The sequence below is a fragment of the Buceros rhinoceros genome, unplaced genomic scaffold, assembly GCF_000710305.1.
Source record: "Buceros rhinoceros silvestris isolate BGI_N320 unplaced genomic scaffold, ASM71030v1 scaffold7780, whole genome shotgun sequence".
Taxonomy (NCBI): Eukaryota; Metazoa; Chordata; class Aves; order Bucerotiformes; family Bucerotidae; genus Buceros; species Buceros rhinoceros.
In genome coordinates, this window is record NW_010388952.1 from 481 (window position 1) to 21,441 (window position 20,961).

The window sequence follows — 20,961 nt, forward strand, 5'->3', positions numbered from 1 at the left end:
AGAAGCTTGGAAACATCGGGAGGGACCACCATCCCTGGTGGTCTTCACTCCAACAGGGCGTTGCAAGGGGTAGCAAAGAGAAGAGGCCCTACAGCACAGCTCACACCCCACATCCAGCAACAGCCATTTGTGTTGTGACAGCTACACTGAGCTGACCACGTCACTCACGTGCCGGCATGGGGCCTTAATACGGCACGTGGGTTAATGCCCCAGTAAACATTTTAGTGGAATGTTTGAATGAATCAATCTCTATATTGCACTGGGACTTGTCTGCATTTAAGAAACGCTGTGTGCTGAAAACCACCCCTTCTATGGATTTGTTCCCAGTTCTTCGATTCCCTTCATCACTCAAACTTCCAAGTCAATTCTGATGACATTTGGCATCCAGAGCAGGAGCTCCCCCAGCACGGTCAGCTCGTGCTCTCTGCCTGCATGGGGGCTGCAAAACAGGCCCCTGGTCCTGGGTCTTTGTTGATGAGACTGAACCTCATTCCCTGTTGTAGAGCCGGATCGAATGATGTTATGTAAAGATTTGGACCAACTCCCAAATCCCTGCAAAGATGGGATGCTGTTAAATAACACATGAAACGTGATTCCAGAGGGCTGCCGTTGGGGTAGGTACTGGTTGTGCTTTATTTACAAAATCCAGAGATTTGTACACGGCAATCTACAGGGCAGCATAGGGCTGGGAACGGGAGGGTAAAGGACATGCTGAGCGGAAATTGAAGATGGCAGTTAGGGGTCATCTCAGTTCCACCAGGAACCTGCTTCCTTTTGACTGAGGAAGCTGCCAGACCCCTCCAGGAGGAAAAAGAAAAGCAGCAGCAACAGCCAACCCAGGCTGATGTGATTTTTGTTATCGCCAAGGCCTTGGAGCACAAGCAATTGGTGAAGGAAGGAAGAGGAGACCAGCAGGGTTTTGGCACACCACTAAGGGCTGTCCTGTCCGGTTCTTTACTTCCAGCGGCCACCAACCTTGCCCTTGGCTCCTGCCTTCTTGCTGCTACAATACAAAATGAAAGAAAAACATGTCAGCATGATGGAAGAAGTGGGGCTGTATGACCACTGCACATTTCTGACTCCTAGTTTAGGTTGCTTTCACTTCTCAAGTGTCGGGCACACCCTGAGACAAATACTGTCCGTGTTGTGGAAAGAGATTCCTCCTCAGGCTCGTAGCGATAAGGCCAGGATGCGCGTGCCTGAAAGAGTTGGACCCTTCCGGATTCCTGCGTTATCAGGACAGCAGTCCAAGTGGTCTCAAAAGCTAAAGGACAGGCCTTGATGAGACAAGACTTGATGCTTCCTGAATTCACATCTGCAATAATCTGGATTTTAGGATTCAGAGCTGTTTCTAGATGAAATTTCCACATTATCAGGGAGCTCTGGTTAAGTTCTCCAGGTGCTCTAGTCATCTAGCAGTGGAGGCAAAAAACTGAGCAATGATTTAAATACAACTAAGACCTGCTTTGCTCTAGCAAAAGCAGGATGGCTCTTCCTTACAACAAAAGAGCAAGAGCCTCCAATACAGCCCAAATGAGCTTTTTCAGCCCGTACCAATGTCCCTGTCTTGCTCATGCTGTGTGTGGGAGCAGTCCAGCTGCACTCTCCACGCAAGGCGCCTGACGCAGACTCTCTCCAAGTAGTATCTTCTCGCACACAGAAGGGCAATCCTACATGCAAGCCACTTACCTTCTGCCCGAGAAGCACGCACGCCTGGGGTTGGAGAGGGCCAGCACAAAGTTAGTTGAGTTAGATTCTGCACCGGCCCCCGTAGGCAGTGCCTTGGCTTTCGGGGCTCAGCACACCACCAAACCTTTCCAGCTCACGCACACGCGATGAGGAGGCTGCGTCTTGAACCAAAGCGCATGCAAACTGGGGGCAGCTCTTTGACGTGGCAGAGTACAGGCTTGGGGGCCAAGCACAAGGTGGTGGGGCCTTGCTACCAACAGAGAGGCCACCTGAGAACCCCTGGTTCCTCCAAAATGTGGATGTCACAGCTGGGGAGAATTTTGCGGTGCTGCCCCATGGATTGGTTAAGAGCACTAGCAATATTTACAGAAGGATGTCATACAGTGACACAGACACACACATAGTGGATACTTTACCTTTTGACCAAGATAGACTTGGTCTATTGGAAAAAATTGACCTTTTACAGAGAGCAGAGCGTTTTCTACTGATCTTAAATTTGTCTCCGTGTCCCTTTTGCCAAGCTACCCACAGGTTCAAAAACCAGGATAGGAACCGCGCTGCTCCTCAGACGAAGGCAGAGGCCTTTCATCTCCACGAGCAGCTGTGATGTTTGGTGTTGTGCCTAACTTTAGAGGGTGCTTAAGGAGACACCTTAAGGTCTGAAGCTAAAGGATCGCTGGATCCTTGGATAATGCAGTAGCAGGCATTGCTCTGGAATGGTACCATCTGGTGCGGGTAGAAACTGAAGGACGCAGAAATCTCACGAGCTGTGGGCTTCTCCGTGCAACCTTTGCAAATGATGACCTGAGAGAGTGTCATGGGTTTTGGAGAAATGAGCACGCAGTAGTGGTGCAGCGTGGTGTGGGTGGTGTGGCAGTGTCCCTCAGAAAAGCAGCAACCCTCTGCAGCTGCACGGTCTGCCGAGGTTTATCAGCCTAAGCTCTGGGTGGAAAATACCACGGGAAAGTCAAACCTTGTGCTTAGCACCTGTGCTACATTCTTCTGATAAAGCTTAGGGAGCTGGGGAGGCAGTGTCTGGTCACTCATAAAAGATGTCACCAAAGAGCAACCTTTCATTCCTGGCATGACTTTGCTAAGATGCAGAAGCACAGAGAAGATCAAATCCCACCACTGGAGATCTCTCCACCTTGCTTCCTTGCAGTTCCTTCTTTGGGTCTGTCAGTTTTCTACATGCTCTTGCTCCCCGGCTTCATCTAGCCCTGGTTCACTGTAAACTCCTAAAACTCAAAAAATCTAATGACATGTAAGTCTTGTGGGAAGGAAAGTGGGAGGGAGATGATGAGCGGAAAGAACTCACAGCAGTAATCCCATGATGTTAGTCTTGTTACACACCATTCCCTGCAATCTTAGCAACCACTTGTTTACCCTCCGTAAACAATGGTTGTATTCCCTCCGGAATTCAAAGCACCTCAGGCAGGTGTTTGAAAACCCAGCAATAAGCAGAAGGACATTTTGCAGACATGGTGTGAAGAAACATGATTTTTTTTTTCTCGTTAGCTGTTACATTCGCTTCAGTTTCCCCTTCATTTTCTCAAAGTGAGGCAAGATGGGAGTTGCCCTTCCATCTCTAGCCTCATGTCATGGCAGCAAGAAAATGTTGGTGTTGAGGCTGAAGCAACTACTTTGAACACTGAGAATATATCCCCCAGCCAGGAGCTGGAGAGGGGATATAGGTACTTACTGCTTCTGAGCCTGATCGATCCGGTTCCTGAAGGTGATAATCTGCAAACAACATACATGACCAGGGTTTTTAGAGATAAAGAAGAGGGGAGAGGGGATTTTACCTGCTGAAGTGCTGGAAACAGCTGCCTGTGGTAGGGATTAATACTTCCTTTGAAATAAAAGCTCGCCCTTGCTTGAAGGAGAGAAATGTTGCTCCTTGGCAATAAATCTGCAAGCGCTTTTCAAGTGTCAAGGGAAAGAAGAGCTAGAAGAATTCCTACGTGTACCAGTTAATCTCCCATGAACTCACACATCTAACCACAGGCACGTAAACCATAATGAGTGTCACCCTGGCCAGCTGGAAAGCTCCTGGATGGCTCCATCACCTGTATGTGTCGGCCTCACCTTCTCACTCTTCCCGTACTGCTACACATTAGGAAGTGTGTAAGCTCAAAGAGCTTCAGTAGTCTTTGGATGGGGACCTCAAGAATGGGAGATGGGTGTCACATTCTGTTGGAGCACTTTTGCTAGCTGGCAGAGCAGAAGGTGAGGAGCTTGCAGCAGTCACCACCTTCCCAGACACTCATCTAGTAAGAGAAGTCAACTTTTAAAGGGGATGAAGAAGAAAATATTCAAGAAGAGCTTCAGCAGCAACAGAGGAGAAGGTTGAAGTGGGGGCTCTGAAGACTTTCCAAGCTCTGTTGATGACTGCCAACCACTAGAGAGTCTGTCCTACAAGACTGAGCGTCTCGTTGTTTAGCCATGGGTAAACTGCATGTTTCAGCATGCTACATGGGAAAGCAAACACCTACCTTACACCTTATGGTCTGACCTAGCACCCCAGCATGGCCCATAGCCCATGACCTGCTACAGAAATTCAGGGACTCTTCCAGCTCAGGTAGTGGAAAAGCCCACAAGAACTAAGGTGTGATATGGAGCCCTCTTCTTCCCCTTCACCTTCTCATTAGTAACTGAGTCAGGGTTCTACCTAGCTTTCCTGCTTCTGCTTTTGGTGTAATTCAAAGTTCTCCACTGGCTCTGCAGGTCCAAGAACTGATGACCCAACATTTAAATATTCAAAGTAGCACTTCACATTTGCGATGTGCAAAACAAGAAGAACAAAAGTCATACATTCAGGCTGACCCAACAGCTGGTATTTCCTGGCTCGTGTCTTTCCATGGAAAACAGAAACAAATAAAGAGACTGAAACGTTAGTGAGAACAGGACAACACAAGGAAGGAAAGGTCAGCAGATCAACTGCTTTTGTACTTACTCATGGAAGTTTTAATATCTGCCGCAGCGGTTTAAATTAATTTTAGCAACTGAGTATTTTTCCCAAGTGTGGAGGAGAACCAGCTGTCTTCGATTTGACCCAAGGACTTCGGACTTACCTTCAGCAATAACCTTGTGGTAGTGACAATAACACTGACTCTCCAGTGAAGCGCCAAAGAGCAACAGACGCTAGAGCTACAGAACAGCTCCACTCCTGTGTGTCCCACTTCCTTCCTTTGTCTCTCCCTTGCATCCTTGCTTGAGTCTCTTTTATTCCCTTTGCTGTTTTCGCTTACCTTTCTCCTCATTTTTATTCCTGCTATCATCTTCTCTTTGTTCTTCCATTTCCCCCATCTCAGCTGTGCATTTTCCTTCTGCTTTGCTTATTCTTTGTACTTTCCCTCCTTGCTCTCCATCAGCAGCCACCCATCTCTTTGGTTTCATCATGCACAGGTTTCATTACCATAACACGCACATCTCCCCTGGCACTGCCTTAAGTCCGGTTTTTCCATATCCAGTTGACCTCTGATCCTTGAACTATCCCTCTCCACATTGTGGATCTCGATGAGCACATGCCACCAGGTGGAGAATCTTTCCAAACCCTATACCCTTCTCTTTTGTGTGAAGTCCTAAGCTTCCGCATTATCCCAGCTTCATCAGGGTGAGACCCCCCGCCCCCACAACACCAGAGGCTTGGATTGGGAATCGTTTTAGAGATGGTCTGAGGGGGTTGCATGCTCAATCCTTTAACCCCATTCATGTTGGACCCCAACTCTTTTCCTAAATGACCACTTCATCTCTTTTCCAAGAATGGAAGGGGAGAGAAAAAGGAAGTGAAGGGAGAGACACAGGATCCAGTTTTCTCTTTTCTCTCTGCACTGGGAGCCAAGTGCCCGTTTCTGGCTGGCACCCGGCCTCTGACCATGCGGCAGGCTCATGCATTTGGTAGCCTTTGCTGCTGCTGTTACACAGGCAAGTTCATTGTACTTACAACTTGGAAAGCTCCTGCAGCCTGCAACGCATTGTTAAAATCTAAGAGAGATTGAGAAAGTTATGTTGGTGTTGCTCATTCCCTGTCAGCACGTGTCTGTGCAGTTGGGATTTAAACGGACAGCGAGATGGAAAGAGATCCAGTAGGATTTCTCAGCCACTGAAACCTGGCGTGGGTGAGTGCAGCCCTGTCCTGTGACTGTGAAGGAATTACATCCTCTTTCTGCTACCCTATGACACTTCAGTCAGATGCTCCTGTCTGGAAACAGTTTCCAGTGACTCCAGAGAGCTCAGTCCACAGGGAATCTGTCTGGGATGGGAATAAAACTTAAAACGTTCAAGTGTGAAAACAAAGATGGATTTTGAAAATATTACTTTGCAATGGAGATGAGTGACAGGCCACAGTTACCTATAGATAAACAAGAGTAAATGAGGTGTCTTTGAGCAGAGGGTGGGGAGTCCATTTTCTGCTGGGACTGTCTGTCCACGGGGCACTGAAAATCTTGAGAGTGATCTAATCTATTTCAGCCTGAAATGTGAAGTTCAGTCCGAGTATGTACGTTAGGGGAGTGCAGCTCTGGGTTCTTGTTGCTTGTATATTGCAAAAGGGCATTTGAGCCCAAGTGATGGATGTCACCACATGGCTTTTGCCAGAGGAGTCACAGATTTTTTTACATTTTGGACCCAGTGTCATTAGCAAAATGGCTTCTCAACTCACCTCATATTTTTTCCTCTTGATCTGCTCTGCAAAGTCGTACTTTTCAGTCTCCAACTGATATAGCCAGTCCCATAGTTCCCTAGCCTTGTCCCTGTGTGTTTATGGGAAAAGGAAGGTGGGGAGAATACATCACGTCACATCACATCACATCACATCACATCACATCACATCACATCACATCATATCACATCACATCACATCATGTATTTTCTATGGTTTTCATATCAGCAGTAATGAGGCTTTTTGCATTACCTTTAATGCAGTTCACACAGCTTCCTGCAATCCCCTTCTGTTCTCTGAAAACTACTCACTCTTTTCAAGGTCACATTTTTCTCACCTTCTCACACAAGAACCTTTTTGACTCTTGCATGTGTCACACTTTAGCATATTTCCTATAGATTTAATTTTCCCCAACTCTTAATGCAAAGTAAGAGTCCAGGGGAATCAGTCGAGAAGGAATGAGGACTCTGAAGGCCACCCAGGTGAGCAGAGCAGCTGGCAGTGTGCAATCTCACCCATTGCAGGGCTGAGATGAGCCAATCCCATCTTTCAATCATGAGTAAACTCCAACGTGTGGAGTCCTGACTATCGTTGGATGACTGCTCTGCAGCAGAGCACTCAGGTTCCAAGCCTTCGGCCTCCATGGAGATCCGTACTCATATGTCAGCAGCTCTAGCTCACCCCTGAGAATGCTGTAGATACCAATCTGTAGGTTTGCTCAACTAATCTTGGAGCTGCATATAAAGTTTGTACTTAATCCTAATTAGCAGGAGAGGCTAATGGAGCCAGGAGCATGGCTAGATGGCTACTAAACCATTTCAATAATTCCCTACAGCTCCATTTTCCTTCCATTCTCCAGGTCACGTAAGAACACAACTAAATGTTGTTCTGTGATGAATTTCAAGGAAGGTCCTTCTCCTCTGCCTCATTTTTTCACTAGAGGAGACTCCGGGACAGTAAGACCAAAGTTCAGCAGATTACATTCAGTTAGGATAAGCATGTTACCTCAGCTTGTCTTCATTGAGGTGGTCAATGTTCAAGGGCTTACGCCTCTCTGCCAGGACCTTCTTCTTTGTCTCTCGAGCTGTTTGCTTCTTTCCTCTCTTCTGATCAGCCTATTTTCAGAACGTCAGATAATGTCAGACTGCAGAAATTGAGGCCAAATGAAATTATTTCAGTGACAGAGCATGTAAGACAAGCTGGTAGGGATCCAGAAGAAGGAGATGTGAGCTATTTTCTCAACTTGTAATAAAGACTGTTCTGAGTCAACCCTGTGGTTTAACGTTCCTGTATTTCGTCCACCAATCCATGCTTTTTACCTTAGCCAGATAGCTGCTGTATGTTGCACCCATGGAGGACAGAGCTTTCTTCTTCTTGAGGTCATCCTCAGCTTTTCTCTTGGCATCTTCTTCCTCTCTCCGTGCCTTTTCCTCCTGTGAAGTGCGACAAACAGAAGCAAGTTACTCTAGGGGAGACTTTTAGCTTCTCCAGCAGCCAGGGTCACTGCAGGGAATGTGATCAGATGAGCACGTTGATGAGAACGGGCCACTCCTGTTTCCCACCCTTGCTCTAAGAGGGTGATCGTTCCTTCTTTGGACTGAGGCAGGCAGAACCTGTATGGTTTTCTTCTGTCATTAGAGATCTCCAATTTGATGCTGAGACAAGGAGAAAAATGCAAACTTACAGCAAGTCTTGCCTGACGCTCCTTCTCCTTCTCAGCCCGGATTCTCTGTTGCTCTGCTCTTTCAGCTCTGCGCTTCTCCTGCAAGAGGCAGTGGCAGAGGCATTGAGTCATCACTGTGGCTTTATCCACCTCCAACATTATGTCCCACCACCACCAAGAGCTTTGGTTTGTAGAGAGCAAGCCACCTACTCCCTTGCCAGAAGCAGCAGAAGGGTCTTGTGTAATTTCCAGGCATAAAACGAGGCTGAGAGAGGGGATGGATGTGGGGAGAAGCCATTTGGTGGTGGCTCAGGCAGTCACTGCTGCACATGGCAGTACAGCTTTCTGCCAAAGTTTGGCAGTGGACTAATGGATTCGGCTTCGCATCTACAGAGGGTCTCTCAATCTGGTACAGGGAAATAGCAGTAGAAGGACTCACAATCCTCTCCTTGAGGGCAACCAGCTCTTCCTCTTCCTTTCTCCTGGCTTCAAAGTGGCTGTCAATCAAGGCCTGCAGTTCAATCAGATCTTTGTTCTGCCTTTTCTTTTGGATGTCCTGGGAGAGCAGGAAAACGCATTAAGCAAACCCATATTGCTCTAGCAACATGCCCTGTACGTACCCAGGACTCTGCTGGTGAGAAACAGAGAAACCCATGGAAAACTATGTGATTAGCTTAAATGGCTACTGATGCAAGTCAGAAACTCGTCCGGGTGACAACCAGGAGCCCAGAAGGGAACAGAATCCACATCTCCCATTTTCCTACACCATATTTCATCCCTGGTTTTGCATAGCTGCCTCTCTTTGCATATGCTTATCTGCCTCTGCTTTGCTCTGGAATATGAATCTTACCTAGAAAATGTTCCTGCGTTTTGGGCAAAGCAAATAATTCTGTGGAGTTTCTCAATACCAGAGTTTCTTCAATTTCTATTCCTATTTATTATTAACATTCTGTTGTCATTATAGGTAGTGTTTCCTAGCAACAGATGGTATAAGCCTGCTTTGCTTCAGCATGCAACTTCCCAGCGATTTACAACAATGGGACAGGGGATCTGATATCTAAAACACCTACTTTCTCCTTTCTTCATATATTGGCTTCAAAGATACAGGGAGGAATAAATTACATTATTTCGACGCGGTTTTAGCTTAGTCACATTAGACACAAATGCATCCAGGGAGTTTCAGGGAGCACAGAGTAGCTTTTTACTGAAAACAGGCAGCAAAGCATCCATGTATTTGTCCTTGACTTTATCCTCAGCAATATCCAATGCAGGAGGAGTTATGTGGGTTTCCACACTTGTGTACAGCTCAGGTGCAGACAGACAAACACAGCCAGTCTGGAGAATACTTACACAAAGCATCCATATATTTGTCCTTGACTTTATCCTCAGCAATATCCAATGCAGGAGGAGTTATGTGGGTTTCCACACTTGTGTACAGCTCAGGTGCAGACAGACAAACACAGCCAGTCTGGAGAATACTTACATCAAAATCTACTTTCTCACCCTCCGGTATTTTAGGCGCAGTTAGTCTGCAGAAAGTATAAAAAAAAAAAAAAGGAATTTCATGTTAAAGAAGAGTCATCCTTCGAAATAGCACGCCCTGCCCTCAGGAATGATGCCAACAAGAGGGAACATTCATGGAGATACAGAAGGGTGAAACAGCAAGTCAATAGAAGGTAATTCCAGGGTAGTGCTAAGGACCACTGTCCTTCCTGGAAGGTCGTGCAGGGCAGGGATTTACCCCTAAGAACCCTTTTCATTCCCAAAGCCTGCGGTCATTCCCTGCCACCCAGAAAGACGTTGGTCCGCAAGGCTGTTGGTGAAGTGCTGCACATTGTTCTGGGCAGCTGGTGGAGTGGGAAGGGACGGTGCTGGGAACCAGGGCCAGAAGGTCCATAGGAAAATATAGTCAAGCTGCAGTCTGCCCAGCCCAACGTTTGCCACCCTTCCTACTGTCAGCCATAGCCTCTCACAGACAACTTACGGTTGAGCCACCTCTGTCTTGAGGTACTGTGAGACCGCTGTATCTTGGATAGTTCACTAGTCCTCTGACTCGGTCAGGAACCGATCTGAAGACCCTGGCTAGTAACTATTGCCAAGGCATCCCCTGGCAGAAGCAGACATCCTGGAAAGTCATGCAGGAGCTGCTGGGTGGTGCACGAGAGAGGTTTGGAGGAAGGCTTCTAGTGGCCGTTTGTCTAACGGACAATCTAACGGCTTCTGCTAGACCAGAACTGCGACGCCAGAGGTGTGAAACTCCCAGCCCCTCATACTTACTTTATTCTGGGCTTCTCCTCTGTATTTGGAAACATGGAGCAAAACAGGAAGGGAAAAAGGGAGGATAGTTAGAACAACAGAGATCAGGCCAGCTGCTAAAGTAAAAAGAGGGAAGGGAAATCTAATCTTAGGGAAAACATCCCAGAGAAACTGGTTAAATCTTGAGCACTTCCAAAAGAAATACACACGCTCACAACACCCCTTTTGCTAGGAGTGAATCTGTTTTTACCCTTGAAACAGGATTGGGCAGAAACGAATCAAGAGACTGTATAAAAGTCCCAAATGTATCATCTGGAAAGCAATGGTTTTGTGTAAATTCAAAATTGTTTTTCTCAAACCATCCTGACCAAAGCTCTAAGGAGGACAGCTGGGCTGGAGGGTAGAAGAAAATATTGCCTTTTTTGATCAGCTAAAGTTTAAAATTTCTTTTGCTAAAGTTACCTTGAATTCACAGGCATGTCACTGATAATCAGGTTTCGCCAGTTTTGCTCAAATGCCTTACGTGGAGGCCAGGAGGGAAAAAGCTTCATGACACACGCTTTCTCCATGTTCATTGACTCCCAAGGTAGCTTAGGGCACATGTCCCCAAGATCCTTTGGGGTCACGGGGAAGATGTTTATTCTTCCGCACCATGTGGTGCTCCTCAAGCCCAGCTTGGAAGGGCCATCATCCTCTCTTAGCCAGCGCCCTCCTCTGCTGAGGTACATGCAACATTCCCATGGGCATCAGTGGGAACGATCTTTGCATCTCCAGGAGAGGATGTAACCCAGGTTAAAGCATCACAGACTGTCAACAAGGGCCCGCTGGCAGTCAGAAATGTTCCCCTGCAACCAGTGACCTTTCCCTGGCGCTCAGAAATGTGCTGTCTTATGAGTAACTTGCTTAACATTTGTGCTTGTGATCAATTCCCCTTCCTGCTCTGCTTTTTAAACTTTAATTATTAACTCCAGTATAACACCGGTAGGTTCAGCACTGTTATGCTCTCAAACAGAAGCGAATTAAACCCAGTCTCACGGGAACCCAGGTTGACTTTAATAAGCACACACTACGTTTGAACTTTCAGGGATGCTGCTGAGTTCTGAGGTACAAGACTCTCCCCGTGGTGCTTCAGTGGGAGGAATGGAGGTAAAAAACTCACAGCCTATTACGTCTGGTAAAAAAAAACCCCAGAGCTTTGTAAAGTAAAAGTGAAACCAGCCTCCGTCAGGAGTGGGTGCATGAGCCCCCGATACACAAAGCTTTTATAAGATATTTTTTCCAAATGCCTATTGGCATGTAGCTGTTTGGGGACTGATGGAGGGAATTGGGAATAGGAAGTGTGAAAGAGTAGGATGAAATAAAGCGAAACATTATAAGAAGAATGAAACAGCAAAAAACTGATGCTGGGAAATATTTAGTGGAGACATTGGTTGTAAGGATGTTGGATAATAAAAAATAGAGAGAGAGTGGCTGGAAATGGGTTTGAGATAATTAAGAGAAAAGACAAGAGAGAAGAGTAAAGGAGATCAGAAACCGAGCTTCACTTTCTCTCATGCTTTCCCATACCAGTGTCAGTTGTGAAATTTTGGAGACAGACTGTGCTTATGTACTGCAGGAACACTGCCTACCAAAACAGAGCTCAGCTGAGGCCTCCGGTGCCGGAGCAATGCTGAGAAAATCAATGACATCGAATCAGAGAAGTGGTTCAGAGCAGTTGTGTAAAGGAACCCACAAATCGCTCCTGAAGAAAAACACCCAAAGAAATACTTCTGCATTTCTCCATATATTTTAAGAATTGTTTTGCTTTTCAAATAGCCAGTGAGCTTCTTAACACTCTAGTTAAATTGTGTATTTTTTTTAATTTGGAGAGAAGAAAAGTAATCACGATAAACCAGTCTCTCAGGGATGTTATTCAAACAGAATTCCCTTCCCTCGTGACACAGCCAGATCATTTTCAGAAACATTCCTGTTTAGCTTAAAGCTGCCAGTTAGTAACACTTCAGAGAGAGGGGGAAAAAAAAGCAGACAGGAAATGACTGGCGTTGTTTGTTGACCTTGGTTGCTAGGACTGACACCTGTCTGTCATAACTGTGTGAATTTGGTTTCAGCTGCCACCAAATCAGCACTTTAAATTCAATTAAACCAACAAACACTTGCAAAAATAAAAAGCAAAATTAACGTTAGGTGTTCTTGAAATAAGAAATTGGAGTTAGAATATTTAAAGGTACCTCCAGAAAACCAGAAAGGGGGATAACAAAGAAACAGGAGTGTGTATTAGAAAATGAACAGTAATAAATCTGTCTGCAGTGCATGGCCCAGCACTGGTCCGTCCTATGCACCAGAAGCAGCCCAGGGATATGATGTATTTTGAAGTGCCCCTTCTTTCGAGACAGCGAGTCAAGGAACTGGGCCAAAATTTGGTGACAAGCAGAATTTGTCATCGCAAATTCCTTTTCCTGTGGTGGATTTTGACGGTCATTCTGCCCGTGAGCCATGGGGCTGTGACAAAATCCCCACGTAGAACCCTGCCAAAAGAAGGCGAGAGGCACTGGAAATCCAAGTTCACTGCCCTGGAGATCAGAGAGTCTCTGAGTTTCTGGTTTCCGAAAGGGTTAGTGCAGGGCAAGTACCACCACTGTAACTATGACCTTGCTTTCTCCTGCCCAGTCTATGAGATATTCACACAGTGATCCCCCTCTCTGTGAATCCGTCTGAACTGCCTTTACTTCATTCAGAAATCCCTAATCACCCCCCGTTAATCCCACTTCTCAGAAGCAACGTATCTAACTCGCACTGTGTCCTTGGGGAAAAAAAAATCAATAGTTGTTAAAATGAAAGGAAAGAAAGAGAAAGAGGAAAGAAAAAGTCTGGGAAGGGTCCTTGGGGTATTTCCCTAAATAAGAAAAAAGCCTGAAAAGTGAGCAAGAAAATTAAAAGAAACAGGAATTGGAAAACAAAGCAAAACAAGGAAGCACAGAAAATGCAGGATGGCTTTGAGCAGTGTTGGGCTTTGTCTTTTGAAACAGCTGGCCAGGTGTTCTAGGGGTTGAGGCAGTCAGAACTTCAAAGGCCTGTAAAAGTCCATGAGAGTCTTTCTCAACATTTAAAACGGTTTGGAATTTATCTTGCCCACAATCAAGAGCAAAACTGATCCTGCATCCATTTGGATTTGGTCCCTTCACAGGAGGCTTGTTCCCACCCATGTGTTCCAGCACCCACTCAGCCCAGTGTTGCCAGCGCACTGTCTTAAACCCATGGCCTGCCCCCCCAGCCTGAATACATCTGCTCACACGCTCGGTGTTTAGCACAATTTTAAGTGTATGGCTGGAGCAGCAATTTAAATCTCTGCAGAGTCAGGTCTGGGCACCATGACCTTCTAAGGCTGGGTGAGGAAGGCACGTCTAGGCAGGGCTCAGCTCCGTTTTCAACCATGCCACAGTGACTCAAGAGATACTTTCCTGCTTTTTTGGGAATAGAGGTTTGCTGATGAGAGCTGTGACACAACAGGCTCCAGCTAAAAGACAAGTCCAGAACAAGCTTCTAGAGCTTGGTTTTCACCATCTCCAAACTTAACAAGGATATACAGGCTTCTCAAGACAACAGTGACCCCCCAGGGGTGACTGGATATGCACAGTGAGCAGTTCTTTGCGGCAGAGATGTTTTGGCCCAGTTCCTGAGTTTAAAATCAAGTGAGGAACAAAAACAAATGCAGAGGGAGGGGGGGGAAAAAGTGAGGTATTAGAAAGATGACTGTTGTCCTAAGACAACACTGAGCTACCATCACAGTATCCGTCTTCTTCATCAGCTGTCAGTTGAAGGATAAAAGCAAAAGAGAAGAAGCACAGTAGTCAAACCACAACCAGCACTGATCTCCTAGGAGAAACCGTTCCCATTCCCTCCCCGCTGCAATGGGAACCTCAGACTGTCCAGAGGTCAAACAAGAAGAAAAAAATCACCCTTTGGTGATTTGATTTGGCCAACATACAGCTCTTTTCTCCATGTTCATCCAAAGCCACCCAGAGAGACCATTTCCCTCCCGTGCTCTCTTTGCTCCTGAACAAGGTCAGTGCTTCTAACACCGTTTCCCCAGCACTGAAAGAGAAAAGGGGTGAGAGTCTGTAGGTGCATCACATACCTTCTTCATGGGCTTCCTCTGCTGGTGTCATGGTGCAAGCAGTGATGGAAAGGCAGGAAATAGGAAAAAAGAAAGAGAACAGATATTTAAAGCTCTTGGAAGCCTGAGAAAGAGACCAGGGAATGCATGAAGTGAGGGGAAAAAATCAAGGAAGATAAACAATAATGGAATTCAGTGAATTAAGGCAGGGAGAAAAGGTATGTGGAGAGGCTGTCAGGAGTTAAAGGTGCTGCAAGGTTAAAGTAGTAGTAAGCATGGAGATTAAAGGAGAAAGGGCTGCAAGTGATCCTTGTGGTTAATATTTATTTATTTTGTTTGTTCTCTTCTACCAGGCCAAGACTGCTGTTCTCTCTCGCACACACACACAAACACACGCTCCTGTGCTGCAACTAGGTGGAGTGAATCAGAAGTCGTCACATACCTGTCTCATGAACTTCAGGTGTGAAGCATCATGGAACAAGATGCAATGGAAAGTAAGAGAATGAGAAACTTGTTATTTCACAGACTAAAAGAGCTTTTGAGCCAAAGGGGAAGAGGGGCAGGGAGGAAAAGGGGAGAGAGGAATGCAGTGAAGAAGGAAACCTGCGGTAAAATGAATTAATTGCATTTGAAATGGCACATAAACAGAAGTCACAGGACTGGAGAGGAATTCAGTGAGGTGACACAGGCAGATTTCTGATAATAGTGCAGTGCTTAAAAAAAAAACCCACAACTTCTGAGGAGTAGATGACAGAAAGCACAACCTGTCAGCACCATGGACTGAGGTTACCTGGGTTTGAAATATGCACATGAACACAGCCGGCGCTCCCCAAGCGCTACTGGATCCAGCCTCTCCTACAGCAGTATTTCAGACAGTCGAAATAAACCCAGTGCAGTTGGAAACCCGCTGAAATACTGGCTGTGACTCATCATCAACGTTCGGCTGCCTGCCAGAGCAGCTCAGTTCTCTTTTCCAGATCTATGGCTCGGGCCGTTTTCTTCCTTGAAGACAACCCCGATGTCTATATAAACCTAGCACTGTCCTTCACGTCCATTTGCAATGCAGAATTACAAACGGATCGCTTCACAGGAAGAAAAGGTTTGTTAGAAGTCTGCACAGGTCCACGACTCCTCCTCCTGGTGTTTTGGCAAAGCAAGAATCGATCGGCGCTGCGGGTTTGCAGGGCAGATTTTGCTTTTCAGCCGTACACGCGCCGCTGAGTATTTTGCAAAGCAGGCATAAAAGTAATGCAGAATCTCAGGGTATTTCTGTTCCTTGTGTACAGACAGCGGGTCGGATTCCGCCCTGAGATTGGAAACAAAGCTTTCACTACAGGAAACTTCATTCTCACATCACACAGTGCAGAATTTAACCCATTCCACAAGGATACTTTTTGCTGAGCTACTCTTGCACGACAGTATTTGCATTCCCCTAGTTTTTAGTAAGATTTTCATGCAATACATGAGTTTCCTCCTCCTTACTGCTGATTACGCTTTACTGAGGAAAAAACATGTTAAACTAAAAGGAAACAACCACACCAAAGGCATGCAAGTTCCGAGCACTCCTGGACAGGTAGGCTGTTATCTCCTGTCACCTCGTATTCCCTGCCCATGCGCACCGTCCCAGCAGCCAGGCGCTGGGGAGTTTAGAAGTTAAATCACATACCTGGAGGGGGGGCTTCATTTAGTAGGAAGTGTCAGGGGAACGGCATAAGGAAAGGAAGATAAAAGAATTAGAGATAAGTTATTCAGGAGGGGATCACCTCAAACCGTGGTAAGACCAGGGTGAAGGAGTATCATTTGTAGGCTGGGTTATAGAGATGGAGTGTTAATACGAGTGGGAAAAGGAGAATAATGCCAGCGGGGTGTGAAGTCGATAGGGAGGAGATGCCATAGAAATGAAAGATAAAGGAAATTTGAATGTTGATGAATTGCAATGGTTTAAATCATGCAAATATAGAAACAGTGGGCAATTGCAGTCACCCCACTGATCCCTCAGTTTGAAAGAAAGCCTCTTAGAAGGTGACTAACAAACGATGATTATACTTTCCTGTAGGAAAAATACATTGTAGGGAATCTTAAGAATGGATTGATTCTTCATGACTCTGGTTTACTTCAACATTTTCCAATTCCTATGTACAGGATTAGCTTCTGATTAATCCATAGGAATTTAGATGTAGTACACAGGCGCTTGGTTATGTGGGAAGCGTCAGCAAAGAAAAATAAAGGAATTAAAGCAAGAATGACACAACCACAATGACTCTGAACTTGAGCAGGCCAAAGGTGTGACTTAGAAGATGTGTTAGACAGAGACAGAAACTAAATAATGATACAGTGACATGAAAAGCTGGGACAGTCTCCCTCTGACATAAGTTTTCTTTTAAGCTTGTTTTATTTACATCTCCTTACATCTATATGTAAATTTCCCTTTTTGTTATGCTTTATGTTACAGAGGGAAAAGAACACAGTGGGAGGCTGTAAGTATGGCTTGTTAATCAGATTACATTAACACCTGGAATTAGGCACAAACTTCAAGCTCTTATGTACATCAAAGCCTGAGACCAACACTCCAGTAGGGAGTAGCAGTTCAATAAAAACCAGGGACAAGAGGTAGAGAGGCAGGCAAAGCAGCTGGGACGGCAGCACTGACCTTTAACTTGTGCAAACCAAGGTCAGAAAAACCTTAGGAGCAGATACCAGACAAGAACAGATACGGTTCAAAGGAGAGGACGTGAAACGAGTCGCAGCGAGAACAGGAGGGAGGTGAGAGGCAGCATGTGGACGAATGTTGAAGCAATAAGTCATGCAAAAATCAATCGTAAAACCTTCTCCTCCCTCGCTTCAACCCTGGCAAAAGAGCTGATCTCGTCTAAACCAAGAGGCTGGTCCCCCTCTGTGGGCAGCAGCTGAGACGCGGCTGCTTTAATAACGCTCCTCCAAATGGCACCGAATCATTTTCACAGGCAGTTTAGAGGATGCTGCAAGTTCAGTTTCTGCTTCTCCGGATAATAAACATTATAGCGTTCCCGTCCGCAGTGTCAGGATGGCTCCGAGTCCAGTCAGTGGCTGTTACTCCAGCTCATACACCGAGATACTTGTTTACAAAAACGTTATTTCATTTCTCATGCAACAGTTAGCTCTTCTCCTCATTATTACACATCACAGAGCAGAGGAAATTATTACTGGTGGAAGGTGTAAGGAAGCTGCAAGTTACAGTTTATCATTAATATTTGTTTTATATCTCTTTTCTTCCATCATCTTTGAATTCCTGAGTATAATATTAGAGTTACTGGTATCATTTTCCAACAGAAACCATATTTTCAATTAAATTTCAGTATTTCATGTAGGTTTAGCTAAGGTTTTGGTTAAAAAATTAGAAACCATTTCACAACCCTAGAAGGTTGGAGAGATATTAACATCTCTAGAACAAAACCTTCTCATTTTTCGCTTGGTCTCTCGTTCCAGTTTTGTTCTGGCATTATGCTATATATATCCCACATTATCCATAAAGGCAATGCTTCGCAAGCATCTGAAATAGAACTTTCATTTCAAAATTTGGAAATCTTCCATTGAGGAAAGAAGAAAAAAAATCAAATATTGGAACAAAATGGTTTGTTTCAACTAAAGAAAAAAAATTTCAATAGCTGCCAAACAAGGTGTTTCTCTTTTTTTGGTTGTTGTTGTTGTTGTTGCTGCTTGAAAAGTTTCCATTTTGTCCCAATTCAGAACACGTCCAAATTGTGAAATTGCCAATCGAATTTACAGCACACAATAACCCTTCAGATTGACGCAGAGGAATTCAGAAGTCACATACCTGGTTCATGGACTTCTTTAAGAGGGAAGTAGCAGGGAAGGCAATGCAAAGAAAGATAAGAGAATTAGAGCAAGAAACAGAGGATGATTAAATAAAAACCTTACACTTTTTTTAGCTAGGGCAGAGGGGTTAAAGGGATAAAAACCATTAATAAGATTAAAAGAGGGCACATATGGATGTAAATTATAAAATCATGGAGAGGAAGGACAGGGAGAGAAAAGCGGCAGTCGACTAACATATATATTCATTTGTATATATATTTGTATTCAAGTGCCATTTGTAGCCTTTGGTTGACAAAAATATTGACTTGTATTTAAATCAACCCGTTACCCATAGGTTTGAACATGCAAAAAGGCTATAGACAACCTGTCCTTATTCATGTGCACAGAAATCTGAGCCTCTGCGGGAATCACAATGGGCTCGGAGGAGCGGGCGTGGATTCCCCCAGTGCCCAGGATTTCACCACTGGTGTGAAGGGCTGCACACTGATGTGAGGAGCTGAGGACAAGCATGTTCCTGGTCTCCCACTAGCAGGACGAAGCATCCGCTGAAGGCCTCGCTGGACATGCAGAGAGGGGGAGGCACAAGGGCAGCTGAGAGGTGAACGGGTTGGGGCAGGCAGGCTGACGCTTTAGTAAGCATGACCCACTAATCTGCTAATCTGAAATTTACTGCAAATATGCTGCAACCAGAACTATGCCACTTGGGCCAGTCCTCAGCCCAACAGAAAACTAGGTATGACAAGGTGTCCTTGCTGCTGATAACACCTGATGTTCAGATGCAAGTGTCTCCACATCAGCATTTTTAAACTAAAAAGAGATTCAGAGTAGATACAAGGAAGAAATATACTGAGAGTGGTGAGACACTGGCCCAGGTTGCCCAGAGAGGTGGTAGAAACCCCATCCCTGGAACCATTCCAGGTCAGGTTGGACCCTGGGGCTCTGAGCAATCTGCTCTTAGTTGAAGATGTCCCTGCTCCCTGCAGGAGGGTTGGACTGGATGACCTTTGAAGATCCATTCCAAGCCAAACTGCTCTGTGATTCTATGAGCATACATTGCTGCAAAAGCAAGTTTTGTCTCCGCACGGTGACAAGAGGACAGGAGGAAGAGATGCACCTGACCTGTCCCAGCGCCAGCCCAGGTGAAGTGAACACTATCCCAGTACCAACTGGTATCCGTACCGATAGCCTGATTAGAGACATCCGGGTGCTGGGGAACATGTAAGCAATGCCCAGCCCATGCTTCGGACATTGTTTTCAACCCAGCAGTTAGAGCTCATCATGCCACTACCCTACGAGAGCAAAGCAGCCATCAATGAGCATGCAGAGGATATTTTTGCATCCTCTACTCTTCAACCGTCTCCAGAATTCCTGCACATGTTACTGCTCCAGACAGAAACAGAGGAATTCACAAGTTGGGGCACGTACCCTCCTCATGAGCTTTAGTGGGTGGGAAGAGGCACAGAGCAAAATGCGAAGGAAGGCAAGAGCGTTAGAAACATCGGAGCAGCTTTTCACTCATACGAAATGGTGGGGGAGGAAAAGCCTGAGAGTATATTGCAAGGAAAAAGTTAGGAAATGAAAAGCACTACTGGAAGTACAAATGGTCTGAGATACTAAACCCAAAGCTGATTGAAGCGGTTGACCCGGAGCAGCGTGCCATTCCACAACCCTGCTGCTCGCCAAGTGCTTGCCCAACCTGAGGCCAGCAGGCTGAGCGTATTACCATGAGAACGGGTCTATAAACTCCGTTGCATGAAGAAGAAAACCATCTTTAATCATTTGCAAAGCTAAAGCATCAGAGTAATCACCAGTTTCTTCATACAGCAGGGTTTAAGTTGAAAAAAGGACATGTAGACAGGCTATCGTAAGAACGCCAGCCCAGCAAATCCTCTCCACAGCTGCTGCAGCAGCAGCACACCGACCATGGCCACATCTGCACATCATCCAGCAGCCCAACCCACCCCAAATGATCCAGAACAAGCCTCCCAGGGAGGCCCAACCAGTCTCAGGATAAAGGCTTTTCAACCTTCATGCTTTTAAGAGGTTTACATTTCCCAGCAGTTTGTATCCATTCTTTTTTCGATGCAACAATTACCACGTAGCATCACCAACACAGTCAGTGGCAAGACAGAGCATGAAGCAAATACAAAACACAAAACAGTGGCAGGTTTCATCCTATATTCATACCTCTATTTTTAACTCCTGTTTCTTTTCACCATCTTATGGCTATACTGGCTAAACCAGAGCTTACTGGCAAAGACGGGAATTCAGGAGTCATGTCACATACCTTCCTCCTGGGCTTCTTTAGGTGGGAAGAGCCACAGTACAGGATGCAAAGGAACATTAGGAGAAACACATTATTACTTGGGTTGATACTACACAGGCTGAAAACTCTATTAAACCAGAAGAAAAAGGTTTATCCCGCTAAAGGATATGCTAACAGCCAGGAAAGGAAGGAATCTGGGACGTGTGTGGTTGGGAAACCACTTCATGTGAAAGGAAGAGGCAAAATCATATCGGAGAAGAAAAAATCTCACAGTAACCTCAGATTGTACATGCTGAAATTTCTTACAAATTCCAATTTTAGAGGAACAACCTGCTGCCATTGCCCAGATGGGCTTTATGGCGAGCTCCACACGGGACAGGAGGGGCAGGGAGGCTGGGCTGCCACCAAGCCAACGTCTGCCAGGCCCGGCACCAAGACCATTCCCGTGTGTTAGCCTGTAGCCAGAGGAGAGGTGGAAAATAAAGCCAACAGAA

At 45.7% G+C, this 20,961-nt stretch overlaps 1 protein-coding gene across 1 annotated transcript; it reads right to left on the bottom strand.

Moving 5' to 3' along the window:
- Positions 1 to 608: 608 nt before the first annotated feature.
- Positions 609 to 18,233, bottom strand: TNNT3 (troponin T type 3 (skeletal, fast); the record flags this gene model as incomplete). Its single annotated transcript, XM_010132185.1, has 12 exons — positions 609 to 1,003; positions 3,392 to 3,432; positions 6,353 to 6,443; positions 7,358 to 7,467; positions 7,672 to 7,785; positions 8,037 to 8,114; positions 8,455 to 8,571; positions 9,499 to 9,544; positions 10,293 to 10,311; positions 14,828 to 14,839; positions 16,052 to 16,063; positions 18,200 to 18,233. Coding segments are annotated over 12 exons (723 nt in total), but the record flags the coding sequence as incomplete, so codon positions are not given.
- Between the last annotated feature and the right edge of the window lie 2,728 nt (positions 18,234 to 20,961).